Source organism: Rhineura floridana, chromosome 3 (genome assembly GCF_030035675.1).
Source record: "Rhineura floridana isolate rRhiFlo1 chromosome 3, rRhiFlo1.hap2, whole genome shotgun sequence".
NCBI lineage: Eukaryota > Metazoa > Chordata > Lepidosauria > Squamata > Rhineuridae > Rhineura > Rhineura floridana.
The window spans coordinates 209,533,721-209,555,565 of NC_084482.1; the positions used below are offsets into that span (position 1 = coordinate 209,533,721).

Here is a 21,845-nt window from a genome sequence, read left to right on the forward strand (position 1 = left end):
AAATACATGGAGTAGGCTTTGCTATTAAAAATAAACTTGTGAAGCTCTTGTCAGAAGTTCCTATTGGCATTAATGAACAACTCTCAACTCTCCAGTTAAAACTTGCCAAAACCCAGCAGGCAACTATTGTAAAAACACCATCTTATCAGAGATACCTAAGGAGGATAAAATTATCAATTTGCAATTTCAATGCAAGAGTTGGGCATGATTTCGATTTATGGCCAGAAACCATTGGGAAAGAAGGAGTTGGCAATAGCAACCTGAATGGAATTCTACTTCTGCCTAAATGTGCAGAGCATAATCTTGTTATTACAAACACACACTTTTGTCAGAAAAATAAATTTAAAACATCATGGAAGCACCCTCGGTCAAAACACTGGCATCTCCTGGATTATGTAATTGTCCGTGCCGGAGATCATTGTGATGTACTCCTCACTAGGGCCATGACGAGTGCTGCTGGCTGCTGGACAGATCACTGATTAATTCGATCCACTTCTGGCCATTAATATTGTTCCTCAACGTAGGCTTCAAGGAAGAAAACCAAGGTGTAAAATGAACATCCACGCCCTTCAAGATCCTATTAAGTGAGCCTGTTTTCAAACAACTCTCAAGAAACATCTACTGACGGAACTCCCTGAAAATGTCGAGGAACACTGGATTAAACTGAAGACATCTATGAACAAATCATTCAATACCAAACTAAGAAACATCAGGATTGGTTTGATAAGAATGATAGTGAGATTGAACATATCGACAAGAAAGCCTTCCAGATATGGCAGAAAGACATTGACTGTGCTGCTAAGAAAAAAATTATGCCAGTGCAAAGGCTGAGGTCCAAAGAAGAACTAGAGAACTTAAGAATGCCTGGTGGATAAAGAAAGCTCAAGAGATCCAGCATTTTGCAGATGCTCATGATGCACAGGGCTTTTTTAATGCCACAAAAATTATGGTACAAATCCATTATGTTCAATGGATGGTAGCAAACTCCTTAAGGATAAAGAGACTATTGCACTGCACTGGAAAGAGCATTACCATGACCTCCTTAATTGTAACTCTATCATGGCTGATGAGGTCTTCTCACAAATTCCACAACAACAAACTAGAGATGAGCTTGCAGTATCCCCTAATCTGGATGAAGTCAGTAAAGCCATCAATCAAATGAAGAACAACAAAGCTAGTGGACCTGATGGGATTCCTGCTGAAGTCTTTAAAGAAGGTGGGCCTGAACTTACACAACAACTTCATAAGCTCATCGAAAAAATCTGGATGACGGAGGAGATCCCGGAGGACTTTAGGGACGCTATAATTATCACCCTTTTTAAGACTTGCGGGAACTATCAAGGTATCTCTCTTCTTGCTACCTCAGGTAAAATCCTTGCAAGGATCCTCGCAAATCGCTTCCTACCTATCTCAGAGGATGGCCTCCCCGAATCTCAAAATGGTTTACCCCCTTCTAGGGGGACAGTGGACATGATCTTTACCGCACGACAGCTTCAAGAAAAATGCTGGGAGCAGAATCGACCTTTTAATTTTTAGTTAATGATTGTAATGTTTGTAATTTGATTTTAGCCTTTGCTGTTTTTAGATTGTGAAATTTGATTTTAGACTGATGTTTTTGTATTATATTGTATTTTATTGTATCTATGTTCACCGCCCAGAGAGCTATTGCTAGTTGGGCGGTATATAAGTTTTAAAAATAAATAAATAAATAAATAAATATGGTGTTTATTGATCTGACTAAGGTCTTTGACACTGTGAATTGAACAGCTCTCTGGACCATCCTTCTGAAAACTGGATGCCCTGATAAATTTGTGAATATTTTGCGACTCCTTCATGACAACATGACAGCAACAATTATGGACAACAATGGCTTTCAGAGCAATCCATTCAGAGTCGGATCAGACGTAAAACAGGGATGCGTCATTGTTCCTACCATATTTGCTATCTTCATTGCTATGATTCTACACCTTATTGAGGGGGAACTTCCTACTGGTGTGGAAATCATATATCGAACAGATGGAAAGCTTTTTTTTAATCTCAGTAGGCTGAAAGCAAAAAATGAGGTAATGTCAACCTCTGTCGTAGAACTTCAATATGCCGATGATAATGTAGTCAAACTATCCTAAATGTCTCCGCAGAAGCATATGGAAAGCTTGGCCTCTCACTTAATATCAAAAAACCCAAAGTGCTTCATCAACAGGTGTGAACTAGTCCCTCTGTAGTACCATCAATCCAGCTTAATGGTGTGACGTTGGAGAAGGTTGATCACTTCCCCTATCTCGGCAGCCATCTCTCTGTAAAAGCTGACATCGATGCTGAAATTCAGCATCGTCTGAGCTCTGCGAGTGCCGCATTCTCCCGAATGAAGCGTAGAGTGTTTGAGGATCAGGATATTCACAGGGAGACCAAAATGCTTATTTACAAAGCTATTGTACTACCGACCTTATTGTATGCCTGTGAAACATGAACCATTTATAAACGCCACTCACAACTTCTTGAAAGATTCCACCAACGCTACCTCCAGAAAATTCTGCAAATTACTTGGGAAGACAGACTGACTAATGTTGGGGTTTTGGAAGAAGCAAAGACTGCCAGTGTTGAAACAATGATCCTTCAACATAAACTTTGCTGGACTGGCCATGTTGTTCGAATTCCTAATCACCATCTTCCAAAGCAGCTACTTTACTCCCAACTTAAGGATGGAAAATGGAACATTGGTGGACAGCAAAAGAGGTTTAAAGATGTACTTAAAGCAAATTTTTTAAAATGTAACATAAACATCGACAACTGGGAATTCTTGGCCCGTGAACGTCCCAAATGGAGGTTGGCTATTATCAAAGGTGCTGTGGACTTTGAAGAAGCGCGAATACAGGGACAAACGAGCTAAGCAGAAAGCACGTCAAACAAATCCTCATCGCGACCATCTTCCATCTGGAAACCTATGTCCTCACTGTGGGAGGCTGTGTGGATCCAGAATTGGCCTCCATAGTCACTTACGGACCCACTGTTAAAGACCTTATCTTGGAAGACAATCTTACTCAGCCATGAGTGATCGCCAATGAATGAATGCTACGGAACACTCTTCCGGCAGAGATCAGGCAGGCATCCTTGCTTTTGACTTTCAAGTGTTCCCTGAAGACTTTTTTGTGCAGACAGGCCTATGCAGCTGTTTAAAACATTTTTTGAGTAGCTTGTCATCTTAATGATTGTTTTGTATTAATTTTAAAAGGGTTTTATGTTAATGCCCTGAGGTTTTGTGAGATTGTAATATATACATTCTTTTAATAATAATAAAATAATTTAAAGCCACCTAAATGGTTTGTTAAGGTGTGGCAGCTGGTCATCATCTCTGGACTGAAACCGTCTTGAGTGCCATTAACTGCATTTGGCACAGGCAGCTTTGAATGAAGCACAAAGGAGTGCGACAGAGTCATTCAGGCCTAGGGAGGTGAGCAGGGAACAGAGGCACTCTGGCTGCTCCTTAGCAATCTCCCCAGTGACCCTTCCCCTTACCTGATCCAGTGCTACAACAGTTACTTCCCTTCCACAAAGAGAAGACGGCTGACTAGGTTTTGCTGGCATCATTCTGTTGCCTGCTAGAGACAAACGTGGCAGATTCAGGACAGAGAAAAAGAGCTACTTCTTCACACAGCACATAAACTATGCCCTCCACATGAGTGTTGGAAGTGGGACAAGAGCAACTCCTTTTTTGTTCTTTTGTTTAAGCTCCAGAGGGAAGATAGAGCTAGGGTCCTCCAGATAGATAGGCTTTGTTTACCTTTTACCTGTGATGCTCTGACTGACTTCCTTCTGTCGCTAGACTGTGATGTCTTTAGGGAAGCTTACCTGCCCTTCCTCCTCCTGCCTTTCCACTTTTTCTTTGTTCTCAGACTGTCCGGGAGACAGGAGACATCCCTTTGTCTCTGCTCTCTCCAAGCATGGGGCTGACTCCTACACCTGGGCGTTACACCTCCAACTTAGCTAGTTAGTTAGAACTAGGTATGCCTTTTCTATCTACTATGTATTTCTCTAAATAACGTAGCTTTTCTTATTTTACCAAGTCTCCAGTCTCAGTGATGCTGATGCGGGGTAAAAGCCTGCTTTCTTAGGCAAACGCATGCACACACTGCCACACTCGCATTTCAACATCTGCTGTTACTCTCTGCTGCTGTGGTGCTGCTTTTAAATGAAATTAAGCAACACAACTACACACAGCGCAACAATGAGATGCCCTCCCTGGCTACTAGCCATGTTGTCTAGAGGCAGTGCTTACATTCACAAGTGTCCTAGTGTTCTTGAGCACATGCTTGTCTCAGATTAAGTGACGCACATCTAAAGTACACAGGGGTGCTACAGAATGTTTTGTCTGTTCTATGCCCTCCTGAGATTTATACCCATTTTATATATTTTGGCTGTAGCGAAAATGCACCCCTCCCCAGTTGGGCTTTCCACTGCAAATTAAGGTACTGGCTTTAGGTGTAATGTCTTCAAGTGTTGTGCATACAGGGATTTTTGAGCTGTGCAGTGACACGAATTAAAGTATATTTCCTGTATGCTTCCTTCTTATATGCATCAATGCTTATATATTCATGCCATTTATTATTGATACTGCTGTTGAAATATTACTATATGCCTCTGCACTGCTTTGCATTTACTATAAATAACATTTATAATTGTATCTTTCAAATATATACAGGAAGTGCTCTCAGTATTGAAAATGTCAAGAAATGCAATGTTTGAGATAAAGCCAGGAACGACTCTATCTTTCTCCATCTTGTTTGCAAAACAAAGGGCAGTGTCCGTTACATTGCTTGTATGTCCTACAGAACCAGCTAGTTACCGAAGGCCACCGATGACAGAGTGGTCTCTGTAATGGTAACATGTGGAGGATGTGTGGGTGTAAACGAATGTCTCTTTCTAGGGCTTATGGCTGAAACGAGGCTTGGTGGCGCTGAAGGTTATTAAGGCAACAACAACTGGAATACATCAGCCATAAACAAATGTTATAATTCTAATGGAAGTCTGAGTACCCTAAAAGAGATCCCGTGACCAGCACCCTCGATAGGCACCAAGCTGGTATGAGAAAGCGGAAATACAGTCCTGAGAACACAGACGTAACAAGAGGCTGACATCACTGCAAGTGCCAGCTGACCGACTGATGGATGAGACCCCGGAACTCACTGAAGATATCAAAAGGACATCAAAACATTATCTGACTACAAAGACACCCCAGCTTCACCAGAAGATTTGAGAAGTTTTCTACCACAGCTACCACCCGAGACCCTGTGAGCACGCCTCCTCTCCTCCAGGTCTCTTCTTCCTCGCTACAGTACTGGTTGGCCACCAGCCAGTGCCGTGAGTGTGTGAGTATGAAAGATCAAGACTATTGGGCATATCTAATTTTGCATTTTACCATTCCTGCAATGGGTGGCTCACAAGCGCACCTCTGGCTATGTCAATTGGACATCTTTCAATAACTTTTATCTCGGTGTGGTCCCAACGTTCCTTCTGCTCAATCCCATTATCTCCTGGCCTGACCACCCAGGAGTGGCTTTGGGTTCATTGGTAAGACCTAATTTCCTGACACTATGTGTCAGCAACGGACTGAAGGCAAGTGTGTTCCCCTTCCAGATAAAAGCAGCCCACAGATTTCTTGCAATAAAGCCTTCTAAAGCCCTTACCCAATGGTCTCTCTTCGGTGTCCGAAGGCATCCTCTCTGCCTCAAAGAAATCACTGGCCGCTTCTCCAGAAAGATGCTTTACCTGAAACAGCAATGAGGATCTAAGAGGTCAGCGCTAAACACCACTCAGGGTGGCTGAGGTGGAAGGTGGGGGCTCTCAGGTCATGGCTCCAGGCCGGAATTGGCATAGGGATCGGACCAACATTGGGTCCAACTGCATCATGCGACAGCATGGAGACTGGGTCAGTATCCAGTGCATTCTGGGTCACCTCAGTCCCTCCCCGCCTCCACAGTGGCCTCTTTCAGGCCCTCTCCTTGTGGATCCCAACAGCAGCATTCCTCCCCCCCCCCCGGCATGTTCAGTGGGCAGGACCAGGAGTGCTGTAGTGACAGATCAATGATGCCCAATCCAAACTCCGTCGCCTTCCCAGCCTGCAGTGGGGAGGGGGGTTGAATTGCTCTGTCCAACAAGATTGTGATAGAGACAACATTCTTGGATCATCAGAATAAGTTGAGTGACTAGTAGAGTGTTAGGACACTCTCCCTGACATTTGGAGTGCCTTGGAACTACCGAAATGAAATTTGCTCTCTCACCTGCTGCTCTGCCTGCTTCTTTTCCTCTGCCTGGCTCAGGAGGAAACCTTCGGCCAGGGCCACTGCCTGGGAACTGGTCTCTGCCTCACATTCCCTCACCCAGCTCGCCATCTCCAGTGGGAGGACAGCCAGGAACTGCTCCAGGATCACCAGGTCCAAGATCTGTTTCTTTGTGTGTTGCTCTGGCTTCAGCCACCGATGGCAAAGATGATGGAGTCGGCTGCAAACCTCTCGGGGCCTCTCAGCCTCCGGGTAGCGGAAATTCCTGAAACGCTGGCTCTGTGCACCTGAGCCAAAGGTCTCCTGATCTGGGATCTCCAGCACTGTTTCCCTCCAGAATTCCCCACTGCTCCCAGCCTGGGCGATATGGCCAAAACATTGTTGGTGTCCTTCTGAGCTCAGAGTGTCCTCCTCACTCCGGATCTTCTGCATGGTTCTTCCCCAGAATTCCCTGCTGCTCCCAATCTCAGTGACTTCAGGGCATCTTATTCTTTCAGGGCCAGCTGAGTCTTGCTCTTCCATCTTCGATCTGTGCTCAAAGGGAGCCCCCTGCTTGTCCTTCTTCCTGTTTGAGACAGTTTCTGTCTCAGGGCAAAGGTGGCCCAGATCAGAGACTTGTTAGAGAATTGTTTCTTATTGTCAGGGCTGGAAGGTTTTCCCTGAGGTTTGCGAGTACCATGGATCGCGAAAAAGACAAATAATTGGGTATTAGAACAAATTAAACCAGAACTATCACTAGAAGCTAAAATTATGAAACTGAGGCTATCATACTTTGGACACATAATGAGAAGCCTTGGTTCACTAGAAAAGACAATAATGCTGGGAAAAACAGAAGGGAGTAGAAAAAGAGGAAGGCCAAACAAGAGATAGATTGATTCCACAAAGGAAGCCACAGACCTGAACTTACAAGATCTGAACAGGGCGGTTTATAACAGGTGCTACTGGAGGTCGCTGATTCATAGGGTTGCTGTAAGTCGAAATCAACTTGAAGGCACATAATAACAATGGTTAGCAAGCAGGTCTGCTCCTGGAAGGAAAAGCAGGTGACTCAAACAGATGATGGGTACAGGAGGGAGAGTCCTCTGTGTGAGGGCTGTGGACTGAAGTTTTCAGTGTGGATTTTTTGGGGGTGGGGGTGGAGAAGATGTAGCATGCTTTTCACTGGCCTGCCCGTTACAATTCCTTCCAGACCTTCCACACTCCCCCTCTTGGCCGTCCACTGAACCTTTGTCCTTTCTTCACCCAAACCCCTAGCCAGAGCCTTTCTCTTTATTACTAATATTCATCTTAATAATAGATTTGTCAGCCGCTTGGTACCCAAAAGTCTCCCAGCAGCATACAACATTGTTAAAAAACCACAAATAAAGGTATCATTCCATAAAAACAGTACAAGCCTATCAAAAAGCCTATCAGCCATAGCCGCAAGAGCTTCATTGCTTTCAATCAGTGACTTTTGCCTTGGGGTACAGATTTGCAGTCCTGCTTTGTGTTCCACGCAAAAAAGGTCCCCTCCACGTGTCAGCGTCTGCGCGTCTGAAAGCGTACACACACGTCTCCGCTGGGTGCCTGATTAAGGGGAGGGCCCACAAATAGAATAATTAATGAATCGCAATCAATGCTGCATTGCAGACTCCCCCCCCCGACGCATATCAAAGGGGCCTCCTGGCTTTGCAGAGGGGGAGAAAGAACCTTCGATCTCTGATTTGTTGCGGGCGGGGGGGGGAGATCCCGGATGGAAGATCCCGCATGGATCAGGTGAACAGGCTGCCTCTTAACGGGGCGGAATCCGGCTTGCTCTTCTGAGTCCCCCCCCCCATGGGCTGACTGCGCCCCGTTTCTCTCCATTGATTGCCATTGCAGTGTCGGAATCGGTCCATCCCCCCCCCCCGGGATCTCCTAGCCACCTCCTTCTCTTCCTCTCTTTTTTGCATTGCGGAGCCTCCCCTGCAGCCCTGGGACTCCCCATCGCCCAAAAGCACCAAGAGGGGGGGCTGGACTCACCAGATCCCAGAAGGGCCCCCGTCCCCCTTGTAGAACTTAGGAGACATGACCTTTCCTCCAGGAAAAGAGCCAAAGGGTCGGGCAGGAGGGGGCCGGGAGAGGAAACCCATTTGCTCTAAAGGACCCCCCCCACTTTCGCGCCCACCCAGATTCCCGTCCTGTCTAGGAATCCAGCTCCGTTCATTTTAACCCCTGGAAGATCAAGCTGTAGGATGATGTCTTTCAAAACGAGGGAATGCAGCTTTTAAAGGCTGAAAAGAATAGGGGGTGAGGAGTGGAACCAGAGTTTTTTTGGGCGGGTGGTGGAAGAAACTTCCAGAATCCCTTTTCAGGATCTGGGGGCTTCTCCGTTCAGGCCACATGCAAAACGCAGCCCTCAAAGGCCATTGCACAGCCTTCCCCTGCGAGCCCCCAAGTTCCCATCCCTCCACTCTTTACCTTGGGGGTGCAGACATGGCAGGAGTCCCAAAAAGCTTCCTCCCCCCCATACCGAATGGTAAGAGATCTTGAGCTCCTTGCTGGAAAGGTGGGATAGAAATGTAAAAATGTAATCATGGTTGCCAAACAGAGGAGGGCCGGGATCTCTTCTCGATTGTTCCAGAGTGCAGGACATGGAATAATGGGCTCAAGTTGACGACGCTGAAGTTGGTTCCTAGTTCCCAGTTCCTTATCTGCTTGAAAGTTCAAAATGCTAAAAAAATTAGAAAAATTGACAGCTACAGCAACTTCAAGCCAAACTTAACATGTCTCTGAACCCCAAAATATATGTTGGAGTACCCTGTATGATATATCACTGTGATCGGGGGACTCTCCCCATCAAGAATAACAATACATTTATGTAATCAAAATAATCAGGCTTCTGATATTATCATAAATACATAATGATGCCATAAAATCATAAAAAATAAGGAACTGGGGGTGCTCACCCCAAAGTCTGCTCTGGGCCAGGACAAATCATACACCCCAGGAAAGGGGAGGGTGTCCTCTACAAGATGCCACTGCGTTTTGCCTGGCCCAGAGCTGCTAGGCGCAGGGCACAGATGAGGGCATCTATGCAAAACCAAACCAGAGAAAAACAGGAAAAAATAAGGAACTGGGGGTGCCCACCCCAAACTCTGATCTGGGCCAGGACAAATCATGTACCCCAGGAAAGATCAGGGTGTCCTCTTCGAGATGCCAGTGCGTCCTGTCTGGCCCAGAGCTTCTGCTGGGCACAGGGCATGGAGGAAGGCATCTATGCAAAACCAAACCAGAGAAAAACATACAGGAAAAAATAAGGAACTGGGGGTGCCCACCCCAAAATCTGCTCTGGGCCAGGACAAATCATACACCCCAGGAAAGGGGAGGGTGTCCTCTATGAGATGCCACTGTGTTCTGCCTGGCCCAGAGCTCCTGCTAGGTCCAGGGCACGGAGAAGGGCATCTGTGCAAAACCAAAGCAGAGAAAAACATACAGAACTGTACATCTTCAGACTCTCTGTGTGTGGGGGGAGGGGGATACCAATTTGATCTGTCAGAGTCCATATAGCAACAGTACCGCTGTCAACCACATCTGTAGACATGTACATCGACCACTCAACAGTTCCATTAACTCACAAAGAGAGTGGTTTGGCCAAAACAATTAACTTGTTAACAGAATTGGTGTAACCTGTTCAGCTTCTGTATCTCTAATACAAGCTGCATCACTATAGATTCAAAATCACAGGCTGCAGGGGAGAAAAATACATAATCTGTACCAAGAATAGTATACTAACAAGAGACAAATTTTATAGGCTTAAAATAAAGCATACAGGCTACCAGTTTTAAAAAGCATGCACGAAAACCCATAGAAACTCTAGGATGCAGTCAGGGACAGAGATTGGGGTAGGGGGGAGGATGTTGGATGAGATGAAGGGTTAAGGTGGTATTAGAAGATAAAAGGATGCTGGCTAGGACTAGTTACTTTAGAAACAGAAGAGGGGCTTGTCAGTAAAGTAATGGTGATTGGGCCATGGTTTTCTGCGGCTTTCTGAAAGTTTCAAGGCAAGATTCAAGATAAAGAATTTTCTGGGTCTGAGTCGTCAGTGAGAAGCTGGGAAACCACAGCACCGTTGTGGATCCTTCCTTGGCCATGTTAAACTCAAGCCAGAACCCATATTTTGGGCAAGTCAGTTGGCTTTGGATCACTAGATACAAAGTCACATTATTCCACATTTGGAGGAAAACTACATTAGCACAGCAAATGAGCTGGAATATTTCTTTTTCCTCACAATGGAGGTGAAGGGAGAGATTGTGTTCATTCTTTAAAGAAAGAGGTACTGGCAGGGAAAAAGGCAGGCAGGGGAAAGGAAGAGTCCAATTTTCCTGTTCAGTGCAAACCCAGCATGGCTTTGGAAGTGGTGGCTCTTCCACCACAGTCTCTACTCCAATTTTTTCTACTGTTTTCCAATCCACATGTGCAACATAAACTGGAAAATTGCACACCTTGTAATGGTATGTAAACTAACTACAGATTAAGCCATAACATCTCAACTGTCTCTGTATAGGTTGCTATTGAACATATTTATGAGTATTTTAAAAAAAACAGCTGATGGAGAACACATGTGAAGAGTGTGCTGTTGTGTTCATAATCTTCTTTGGGATTCCAAAAGGCATCTAGTTGGTCACTGGGAGAACAGGAAGCTGGGCTATATGTGAACTGCAAAAATGTACTTAATTTTAAAAATGTTTACTATTTTTTCCAGGTACAAAGTGGTAGGGATCACTTTCAACACTGGAAATCACTTTGTTTCTTTCCACAATCTGGGAAATGCAAGTGACTGGAACTTCTACGATGGAATTAGGGAGCTTCAAATCACAGGATGTGGTGATGTTTGTGCAACAGATGAGTTGTTCCAAGACTTCACAAAGAAAAATAGTACTCCAAGTCATATTGTAGCAGTGAGGCTATAGAGGACCAAATAATAACAATGATGTGCAATGTGCAGTTTAGAAGGTGCTCTTCTAAATCTCCTACTATTTCAGAGATGTTTGAAAACCAGGAGATTATTTCGAATGGGTGAAATTGTTTAATTCCAGCCCATGTGAAATGGTGTTGATTTTATAAACGGCAAAAATGTTCTAATATATTTCTAAGAAAAATGTTTTTTACTGTTTTACCAGTTCTGATAAATATGACTTCCTTATTTTTTTTTAATTAAGTCTGCACTTGTTTATATGTTCATTTGTATACTTGGTTGTTACCTGTTGGAGAAATATAATATATATATACGGTATGTAGTAAGTTGTTTAGAGATCAAAAAATCAAATGCACAGCAATTATTCTCAAAGTATGACTCTGTTATCTGGTGCCATGGCAGATGGAAACTTGGCAGGATCACCAGACAACAATTCACTCAAGAAGCAGAAAGATGTAATTTCATAGATGAGACTCTAAACCAGCCGTTCCCAACCAGTGTGCCTCCAGATGTTGTTGGACCACAACTCCCATCTTTCCTGACCATTGGCAATGCTGGCTGAGGCTGATGAGAGTTGTGGTCCAACAACATCTGGAGGCACACTGGTTGAAAAAGGCTGCTCTAAACTATGCATGGACGGCATCTAATAGAAGATAGTGTCCCTGATGTGTGGAACTATGATTTGTGGTGCCCCAAATCGTATTTTGGGATGGGCATCCAAGTTCCTTACAATCTTTCCTATATATTTTGGCTATTCTTCTGATACATAAATTAATGTTGTTGTTGTTGTTTAGATTTATTCCCTGCAGTTAACTAAAACATTTCCGGGCGGATCACAAAAGTTATAACATGCACAATTAAATACAGTTAAAAACACTCTAAAATCAGAAATGATAAATGACCTTGTCTGAGCCATAACTGAACAAAAAGCTCTGACCTGGGTTGGAACCAATGCCATCTTGCAGAGGACCCTGTTCTGTATGAATATGTGTATGATATATAATACTTCGAATAAAGTTTTGGGGTGGGCACCACCAGATCCTTTTCCCCCCTACCTTATTTAAAAATTTGGATGTGTATAGTTGCTCAGATCCACTCCTTCTGCCCACAAGAAACTCTGGGCCAGTCAGGAAGCCATGGCATCTCGTAGAGGACACCCTCCCCTTTCCTGGGATGTATGATTTGGGTTTCCATAGATGCTATTATTCGTGCCCTGTGCCCAGCAGCAGCTCTGGGCCAGGTGGGACGCACTGATATCTCATAGAGGACACCCTCCCCTTTCCTGGGGTGTATGATTTGTCCTGGCCCACAGCAGAATTTGGGCTGAGCACCCCCAGTTACTTATTTTTTATGATTTTATGGCATCATTATGTATTTATGATAATATCAGAAGCCTGATTATTTTGATTGCATAAATGTATTGTTATTCTTGATGGGGAGAGTCCCCCGATCACAGTGATATATCATACAGGGTACCCCAACATATATTTTGGGGTAGAGAATTTTTAAGTTTGGCTTGAAGTTGCTGTAGCTGTCAACTTTTCTTTTTTAGCATTTTGAACTTTCAAGCAAATAAGGAACTGGGAACTAGGAACCAACTTCAGCGTCGTCTCAAGTTCCAGGAAGCTGGATTTCCACTGAACACCAGGAAAAACTTCCTGTTAGAGCCATACGACAATGGAACCAATAACCTAGAGAGGTAGTGGGCTCTCCAACACTGGAGGCATTCAAGAGGCAGCTGGACAGCCATCTGTCGGGAATGCTTTGATTTGGATTCCTGCACTGAGCAGGGGGTTGGACCTGATGGCCTTTCAGGCTCCTTCCAACTCCACTATTCTATGATAAATAAATGAAAGGGGGGTGGGTAGTAGGGTGCTGATGTGGATGATCTGGATTGTTCTAGTTGGAGCTCCAACATAATAACCCTTCTACCCACCCACCCATGCACCCCCCTTTCATTTATTTATTACATTTCTATCCCACCTTTCCAGCAAGGAGCTCAAAGTGGCATACAAAGTTCTCTGCCACTCCCAATTTTATCTTCACAACAACCCTGTGAGGTTGGCTGGATATACAGGAGGTATAAACCAACTGTAAAAGGGTGCTGTACCGCAGGTGTCAATTTTTGCTTCATTTAACCAAAGTGATGCATCTTTGTAAAAGGACACATTTTGATCTACCCCCCCCACCAAGTTAGTACGCATCCAGGCTTCAACCAATCTGGCATGATTATTGTATTTAGATGAGTAAGTCCCAATTGTATTCAAATGAGCTTACTTCCAGGTTGGTGTGCTGAATCCTCTCACCATGAACCCTTGCCACTCTGGGCCCCTGCTGGGGAGGAAGGGTGGGATATAAATCAAATAATAAAAATAAATAAATAAACCCTTCTCTGCCCCTTCCTCACAAGAAAGCCTAGGCCACAATCCTGTACCCACTTACCTGGAGGATTCTTCGACATCCACCCACAGTTACTGTGTAATGCAATCTGCAGAAAATAACTTATAAGGAGTACCCAATCTCAAAAGTTGATTCCAAAGAGCCAGGCGCCGCTGACCAGAATGAAAAGGGCAAGGGGGGAGGGAGCAGTGGCTCTTTAGGACCCCAGCAATTGCTGGTGTCTAAACAACTCACTCATCAATTACAAATCTGACTTCACTCATTGGCTAAAAACACTGAACGGTGGGAGCAGCCAGGCTGGCTCATCTCACAGAAGCCAGGGGAGCTCACACTTTGCATCAGAATTTTCTTTCCAGTAAGGCCAGAGATGAACTGCATTTAATGAAAGCTGACAGTTTGGGGGCCCTGCTGGCTATAGGGCCCAATACATTTGTACTCCTAGTTCTGCCCTGTTGGCAGCCCTGACCACCAGCTGTACCCTTTTCTCGGTCAAAAACCTAAGGCTCAGTTAAAACCATTGCAAAGAAATGACTTATCTGACATATTAAGAAGTAATCATTTATGAAATTAGCAGATGTATCACATGAAGTTTACATTTCTGATGGGAGGGGAGATCTTTATTGTAAACATATTTTAATATGTAAAACAAAGTAAGATTTCTTTGCAACAGCTGAGTTCAGGTATACTTCCCCTGCACATGGAGGCTCCAATTTGCCCAGATAAGGCCTGCTTTCCAAAGGTTCAGTGTGTGCGTATGTTCGTTCCATTCCCCTCAGGCCATATTTGCCGGGGCAGGCAGCCCTTCTGTACAGAAGCCACTCAGAACCCATCCTTATCAGGCCACAGCTATTGTAAATTCATTGGGGGAATCTAAGATGGCCACTGTCTACTGAAGATGGGGGCTGAGTGGTGCAAGCACTATTATCTGCTCAACTAAGACCAGGGAGGACAGGGGGAGCCTTGTGACACCTGCAGCTCAGTATTTCTCACTATGTATTAATGTTAGAGGGGGAGGAACTATGTTTTAAGGGTCATATCCATCTAAGTTCTACGCACAGTTGACTAATTAAAATTAATTAACCAAAGCCATGTCTATCAACTTCAATGGGTCTCCTCTGAGTAGGACTATAGTTAGATACAACACTAAGCTTTTTCCCTTTACAACACAATACGAACATGGCTTCTTCAGTGGGAATCATTTATAACCGCCTTTCTGCTCAGACACCCTCCAGATGTTTCGGACTACAATTTCCATCAGCCCTTCATGGGAGGAATGTAGTCTGAAAGATCTGGAGGGCACCAGGTTGGGAAACACTAGCTGATAAAGTGGATCTCATCTGAAACAGGAGTTATACTGTGAAGAATCTGATTCCATACCCCATCCACTTCTATAGTTCCTCCCCTGTGAATTCCTTGATCAGAAGTGTCTTATTACTGAAGCTCTCTCTACACTCCAAGCATTTCATAGTTTTTCTCAATGTGTGACTTCTTATATGAAATTAAGTCTTTTCTTGAAACTGAACCTCTTTCCATATTCCATTTACATGGTTTTCTCTCCCATGTGAATTCTCTGATGAGTAACCAAATGTATCTTCTGAGAGAAGCACTTCCCACATTCCAAGCATTGAAATGGTTTCTCCCCTGTGTGAATTCTTCGATGAGAAAACAGACTTGTTTTATGTGTGAAGCTCTTTTCACACTGCAAGCATTTATATGGTTTCTCCCCTGTATGGATCCTTTTATGGGTAACAAGGTCAGTACCGTAACGAAAGCTCTTTCCACATTCCAAGCATTGATATGGTTTCTCCCCTGTGTGAATTCTTTGATGAAGATGGAGGTCTGTGCTTCTAGTGAAGTTCTTTCCACACTCCAAGCATTTATACGGCTTCTCCCCTGTGTGAATTCTTTGATGACGACGGAGGCTTGTGCTTCTAGCAAAGTTATTTCCGCACTCTAAGCACTGATATGGTTTCTCTCCTGTGTGAATTCTTTGATGGAAAATGAGATTTGTATTCTCACTGAAGCTTTTTCCACATTCTAAGCATTTATATGGTTTCTCCCCTGTGTGAATTCTTTCGTGACGACGGAGGCCAAGGCTTCTAGTGAAGTTTTTTCCGCAATCCAAGCATTTATATGGTTTCTCCCCTCCTTCCTGCTTTACACTGGTTTCATTGTTTGCTGAAAAATAAAGGTTCTCTTAACCAATCTCATGAAATATGTACTATATCTTCCCCCTTGAATTCTTTTTTTCTGTGTGTACATCTGTGCTGATTTTTAAATTGATTTTATTTTTTTAAAAAGAAGAGTGGTCAAACCATTTGGTGGTACGGCAAGTCATTTGCATGCAGATGATCCCCAAGCTAAATCCCTGACTTCTCCAGCTAGAGGATCTTAGCAGGAGACTTTGCATGTGCTAGCCATGGAGAGAGGCTGCTAATCATATTAGAATGCAACAATACAGCGACTAATACGTAGGGACAAAGAGAACTATTACAATAGTTATTGTATAGAAATAGAAGAGGACAACAAAAAGGGTAGAACAAGAGCCCTGTTCCAAAAGATTAGAGAAATGAAAGGGAAATTTAAACCAAGAGTAGGGACGATGAATAATCCACAGGGGAACACACTGACTGACCGAGATGAAATAAAAGGAAGATGGAAGCAATACACTGAAGAGATGCCAGGATGACAGATTCATTCATGGAGGCACCATATGAAGAAGAAACAGAAATTTTAGAACGCGAGGTGAAAGCTGCTCTTAAAATACTTGGAAGAAACCAATCACCAGGATCAGATGGAATACCAATAGAGTTGCTACAAGCTACTGAGACTGAAGCTGTCCAAATTTTGACAAAAATCGGTCAAGAAATCTGGAAAACTAAACAACGGCACACAGACTGGCGAGATGGAAATGTTTTTATCAATACATATTATGGTGCAATTCCAACCTCACCAGCCAATGTTTGTAGCTCCCTCACTTGTAATACGTCACAACATGGAGCTCACTGGATCGGCTTAGGAACCAGTGGAGACTTGGCTGCCTCCCCTGCCACACACACACCTTTTCTGACACTGCCCTTGGTAGCTTCCACTTTTGGTGGGTGGAGCGGGTCCTCCATGGCAGCGGAGCGTGCCCACAGGCACAGCCTGGCCCAGATGGGATTTGCTTCAGGGAGGGACTTCTATGCCACATACAGTCCCCCTCCAGCATGGCAAACAGGGCCAGCCCCAGGCATGCCAGGGCCCTTGGGCACAAGCCTGCCCTGGGCCCCGGCCCTCCCCTTCTGCGATTCACGGCAGGATCGCTGCCGTGTATTGCAGGGTGGGAGCTTCGGAGTCCCTGCCATTCCCTCGCTCAACCTACCTGGCTTGGCTGTGTTGTGTGAGCAGCGCTGCCCTTAACCAAGATGGCAGCCGAGGTTTCCCTAAGGGGCTGAAGCCTCTGCCACCATCTTGGCTGATGGCACACATGTGTGCTACGTGTGCACATCCCTGCCATCAGCCAAGATGGCGGCAGAGGCTTCAGCCTCTTAGGGAAACCTCAGCCGCCATCTTGGTTAAGGGCAGCGCTGCGCACTCTGTGTGCACAGCGTACGCAGCCGCACAACACAGCTGAGAAAGGTAGGTTGAGCGAGGGAATGGTGGGGGCTCCGAAGCTCCCACCCTGAGATACGCGGCAGCAAACCTGCTGTGAATCATGGAAGGGGAGCAGAGGGGGCCCCACCTGGCCGCCCTTTGGAGCCGGCCCTGAGGGCAGATCAGGGGTCTGCATTGCTCTGCTCATCCTACTAGAGCGGAAGTAGAAGGAAACTTCAAAAAAAAAAATACTATATGCAATTAGTCTTTCTTTGATTTATTAGTTCTGTAATATTAGTGTCTGTGTGCAAGATATGATTCCTAACGGGATATTATCATCCACTAGCGTAACAAAGAGACTTACCAAGAGAGGCCAGGATCCCCCAATTCTCCTCCATGACTTCCCTATGCAGAGCTCTCTGGTCAGGATCCAGCAGGGCCCACTCTTCCTCCGTGAAATACACAGCCACATCCTCAAAGGTCACCAGACCCTGAAAGAAAAACAAAACATTTCTTCCTCATAGATGGCATAAACATTTATCTATTAGCAATGGGGGTCCAGGATACCTTGAGGAGCGCTTATATCCCAACGCAAGCCCGAGATCATTCAGAGGAGCAGTCTTAGAGTGTTAGCGAGGCCCAATTGGCCTCAATCAGAAGTTGGGCCTTTAGTGGCGCCGGTCCCGTGCTATGGAACACTGTTTTGGCAGAGATTTGGGCAGGCACCCTCCCTTTTTGACTTTCAGGTGTCCCTTGAAGAGTTTTTGTGCTGACGGGCCTAAGCAGCTGTTTAAAATATTTTTTGAGTAGCCAGTCATTTAATGATCGACTTGTATTGTTTTTAAATGTTTTTATATTGTTATATACTGCCCTGATGTTTTGCGAGATTGTACTATATAAATACTTTTATTAAATATAATAAAATAAAAAAATCTAAAGGGTTAGTTAAGGTGAGGCAGCTGGTCGTTATTCTCAGGACTGAAACCGTCTTGAGTGCCATTAACTGCGTTTGGTGCAGGCAGCTTTGAATGAAGCACAAAGGAGTGCGACAGAGTCACCCAGGCCTAGGGAGGTGAGGCAGGGGACAGAGGCACCCAGAAGTCTCTCCCCACTGACCTTTTCCCTTACCTGACCTGGTTCTACGACAGCTGTTTGCAGTCCACCGCAAAGAGCAGACGGCCAAGTCGACCTTGCCAGCATCATTCCGTCGCCTGCTAGAGACAAAAGTGGAAGATTCAGGGCAAAGGAAAAGAGCTACTTCTTCACATAGCATACAGTTAAACTATGGAATCCGCTCCCACAAGAGGATAAAGTGATCCCTAGCTACTAGCCATGTTGGTTAGGTAACACTTTCACTCTCAGAGGCAGCAGGGCTCCCGACACAAAGGTAGAAAGGGTCACTTTCTACTGGTCCCAGGGCCAGCAGGAACCCCAGAACCTGATCTTTCATTTTAAAATAAAGTAAGTTTCTAAGTGCTCTGGTAGAAAAGTTCCATTCCTGGGCTGCTCTAACAGGAAGTTTCTCCGGACATCCAGCTGAAATCTGGCTTCCTGTAACTTGAATTCCAGTGTCTGAAAAAGCTGGGTTGCAAATGCCTTGCAAAGAAAAGTCAGATTTAAAGATGTTCTCAAAGCTAATCTAAAAAAATGTAACATGAGCATCGAGAACTGGGAAGCCCTGGCCCAGGAGTGTCCCAATTGGAGGTCGGCCATTATCAAAGGTGCTATGGACCTTGAAGAAGCACGAGTACAGGGTGAAAGGGACAAACGAGCTAAGCGGAAGGCACGTCAAGCAAATCCTCATCGCAACCGTCTTCCATCTGGAAACCGATGTCCTCACTGTGGGAGGCGGTGTGGATCCAGAATTGGCCTCCACAGTCACTTACGAACCCACCGTTAAAGACCTTATCTTGGAAGACAATCTTACTTGGCCATGAGTGATCGCCAATGAATTCCCCCTTGGGAATGCAGTCCATGGATTTCTTGCCTCATGACAAGAAGGAGAGGAAATTGAAATACAGCCTCTTTCCTCTTCTCCCAGGCATTTTAGCATGTGTTTTTATATTGTTTTTAAAAAAAATTAAATTGTGTTTTTAAATTTTTTTTTGTGTTTTAAAATTTGTATATTTGTTTAGAATGTTTTTAATTGCTGTAAACTGCCCAGAGAGCTTCGGCTATGGGGTGGTATAGAAATGTAATAAACAAATAAATAAATAAATTTAACCCCGTACCCAGTGGTCTCTGCTGGGTGTCCGGCAGCATCCTCTGTGTCTCCAAGAAATCAGTGGACGCTTCTGCAAAAAGACTCTTTACCTGAAAAAGCAACAAGAATCTAAGAGGTGAGCCCTAAACACAGCTCAGAGTGGCTGGGGTGGAAGGTGGGGGCTCTCCATTCCCTGCTCCATCCTGGAGCTAGCACAGGGATCAAACCTGCGTTGGGTCTAATGCCGTCATGCTACATCATGTAGACTGGGTCAGGATCCAGTGCATTCTCTGCCAGCTCAATCCCTCCCCGCCTCCAGTGCCCTATTTCAGGGCCTCTCCTTGGGGATCCCACCAGCAGCATTCCTTCCCCTCCCCCCCGCATGTTCAGTGGGAAGGACGGGGAGTGCTGTAGTGACAGCATGATGCACACATCAGTGATGGTTGGCCAAATCACCACCCAGGCCTGGAGAGGGCTCCCTCCGCAGAATCCAAACTCTGTCCCCTCCCCAACCTGGAGCAAGGTGAGCGTGAGGGTGGTTTGGATTGCTCTGTATGATGATATGGGGAGAAATATTATTAAAGAAATGACAGAGGCAACGTTGTTGGATGATCTCCAGTAAAAATTGGGCAGTTGCTAGAGAGTGTTAGGATACCCTCCCTTGCATTCTGGGCCACTTGGAACAACCAGGATGAAACACTCTCTCACCTGCTGCTCTGCCTGCTTCTTGCCCTCAGCCTGACTCAGGAGGAAACCTTTGGCCAGGGCCACTGCCTGAGAACTGGTCTGTGCTCCACACTTCTTGACCCAGCTCTCTATCTCCGGTGGAAGGACAGTCAGGAACTTCTTCAGAATCACCAGGTCCAGGATCTGATTCTTTGCGTGTGGCTCTGACTTCAGCCACTGACAGCAGAGATCGTGGAGTTGGTCGCAAATGTCTTGGGGGCCCTTGGCCTCCTGGTAGTGGATCTGCCCGAAATGCTGGTTGAGGGTGTCCTCTGCCAAGAACTTTGGCATAGCGGTTTCCCAGAATTCCCCAGGGCTCCCAGGCTTGATGGTATTGGGGTCTCTTCTTGCTTCAGGGCCAGCTGAGTCTTCCTCTTCCATCTTCTGTGCTCCAAAGAAGCTTCCAACAAGACCGGAGAGACTCCTCCTCCCTCTTCTCCCAAAGGTTGACCTACCTGGAGGCACTACTGAAGCCGGACTGGGCTCCTTCTGGGAGGAAAATCAATCAATCAATTAATTAAAATGCATTCATTCATTCATTCATACTAGGTCCTGCGAAGCCAAGACACTTTTGTCTGAGAAAAGTACTACACTGTCAGGAGACAAAGGTTTTTCTCTGAGCAAATGTGCATGTATCTGGGCAGCCACAAGGTCTCTTTCCCAAAGGCAAAGCAGGTGAATGACAAGATTCACGCAGAAGCTAGAGACTTGGTGGGGCGGCTCTTTCATTTGGAACTGTTTTATTTGTTTTATAATTGCCATAATTTTGTTTTTATAATTATATATCCTATTCGTTGTAAACTGCCCTGGGACCTTATTGTGAATGGTGAGTAAGAAATCTTATAAATAAAGAAATTGGTGGGATGGGGGGAATGGATTGTGCCATTATATTCTAATATAATCTATAGTTTTCACACTTCATTTTAAAAAAAGGATAACCTCTAACCATTCAATGCCCTGTCAGGATATTTGGAAAAGCCAAGATCTCCATCAGCCTCACTTAAAACCAATTTTTCAGGTAGTTTGGTTTAACTGAGGAAATGTTTGTTGATTCAGTGTCTGACTCGTAGACAATTTATTCATTCACTAAATCCACACCTGCATAAAACCTGTATTTTTGTTGAATTTTTTCTTTTATTTGGAAATATTTCATAGAATCATAGAATAGTAGAGTTGGAAGGGGCCTATAAGGCCATCAAGTCCTGCTCAATGCAGGAATTCAAATCAAACCATTCCCGACAGATGGTGGGTGACGTAATGGCTCAGAAAAGGAGGAAGTCGCCACCCGCTGTCCCCCTGGGGCAAAATGAATGGGGGGGGAAACCAAGGAGCAGAGGCGGCACAAACAGTCCCGCAATCCCCAAAAATAAAGCAGGACAAAAAAGAACAGGGGTGGGGGGCCCAACCCGCCCAAAACTATCTCAAAAGAAAATTCAAAGGGAAAAAAGGAGGGGAAAACTGGAAGCAAAACCAAACAAACCCCCCAGTCACAACACACACTCTCACAACAACAGAAGTTAAACAGTAAACTGTAAGGAAAATGGAAAATGCAAGGTGAAGGAAGAAGGGGGGGTAAACTGAACCCCTCTGTCAACACACAACTTTCGTAAGTTAAACACTAAAACCTTCATAGTACGCGCTGAGATAACAGCCTTGGACGAAGACAAGAATGAATAAGAAATGGATATGGAACAGGTTCCCTGAAGTGAAGGTAATCGTATTTGTATTT

General features: G+C 44.9%; 1 protein-coding gene across 1 annotated transcript in view; it reads right to left on the bottom strand.

Moving 5' to 3' along the window:
* The window catches only part of LOC133378921 (zinc finger protein 93-like), a 28,076-nt gene that overhangs the window by 5,225 nt on the left and 1,006 nt on the right, over window positions 1–21,845 (bottom strand). Inside the window, exons 2-10 of the mRNA XM_061613534.1 lie at window positions 20,099–20,605; window positions 19,419–19,500; window positions 18,316–18,401; window positions 17,552–17,678; window positions 15,156–15,789; window positions 13,654–13,712; window positions 6,276–6,889; window positions 5,682–5,763; window positions 3,514–3,596 (exon numbers count right to left, since the gene is read on the bottom strand). Coding sequence (XP_061469518.1) covers window positions 3,514–3,596; window positions 5,682–5,763; window positions 6,276–6,889; window positions 13,654–13,712; window positions 15,156–15,789; window positions 17,552–17,678; window positions 18,316–18,401; window positions 19,419–19,500; window positions 20,099–20,497 — 2,166 coding nt within the window. The 5' untranslated portion in view covers window positions 20,498–20,605. The remainder of the gene's footprint in view (window positions 1–3,513; window positions 3,597–5,681; window positions 5,764–6,275; window positions 6,890–13,653; window positions 13,713–15,155; window positions 15,790–17,551; window positions 17,679–18,315; window positions 18,402–19,418; window positions 19,501–20,098; window positions 20,606–21,845) is intronic.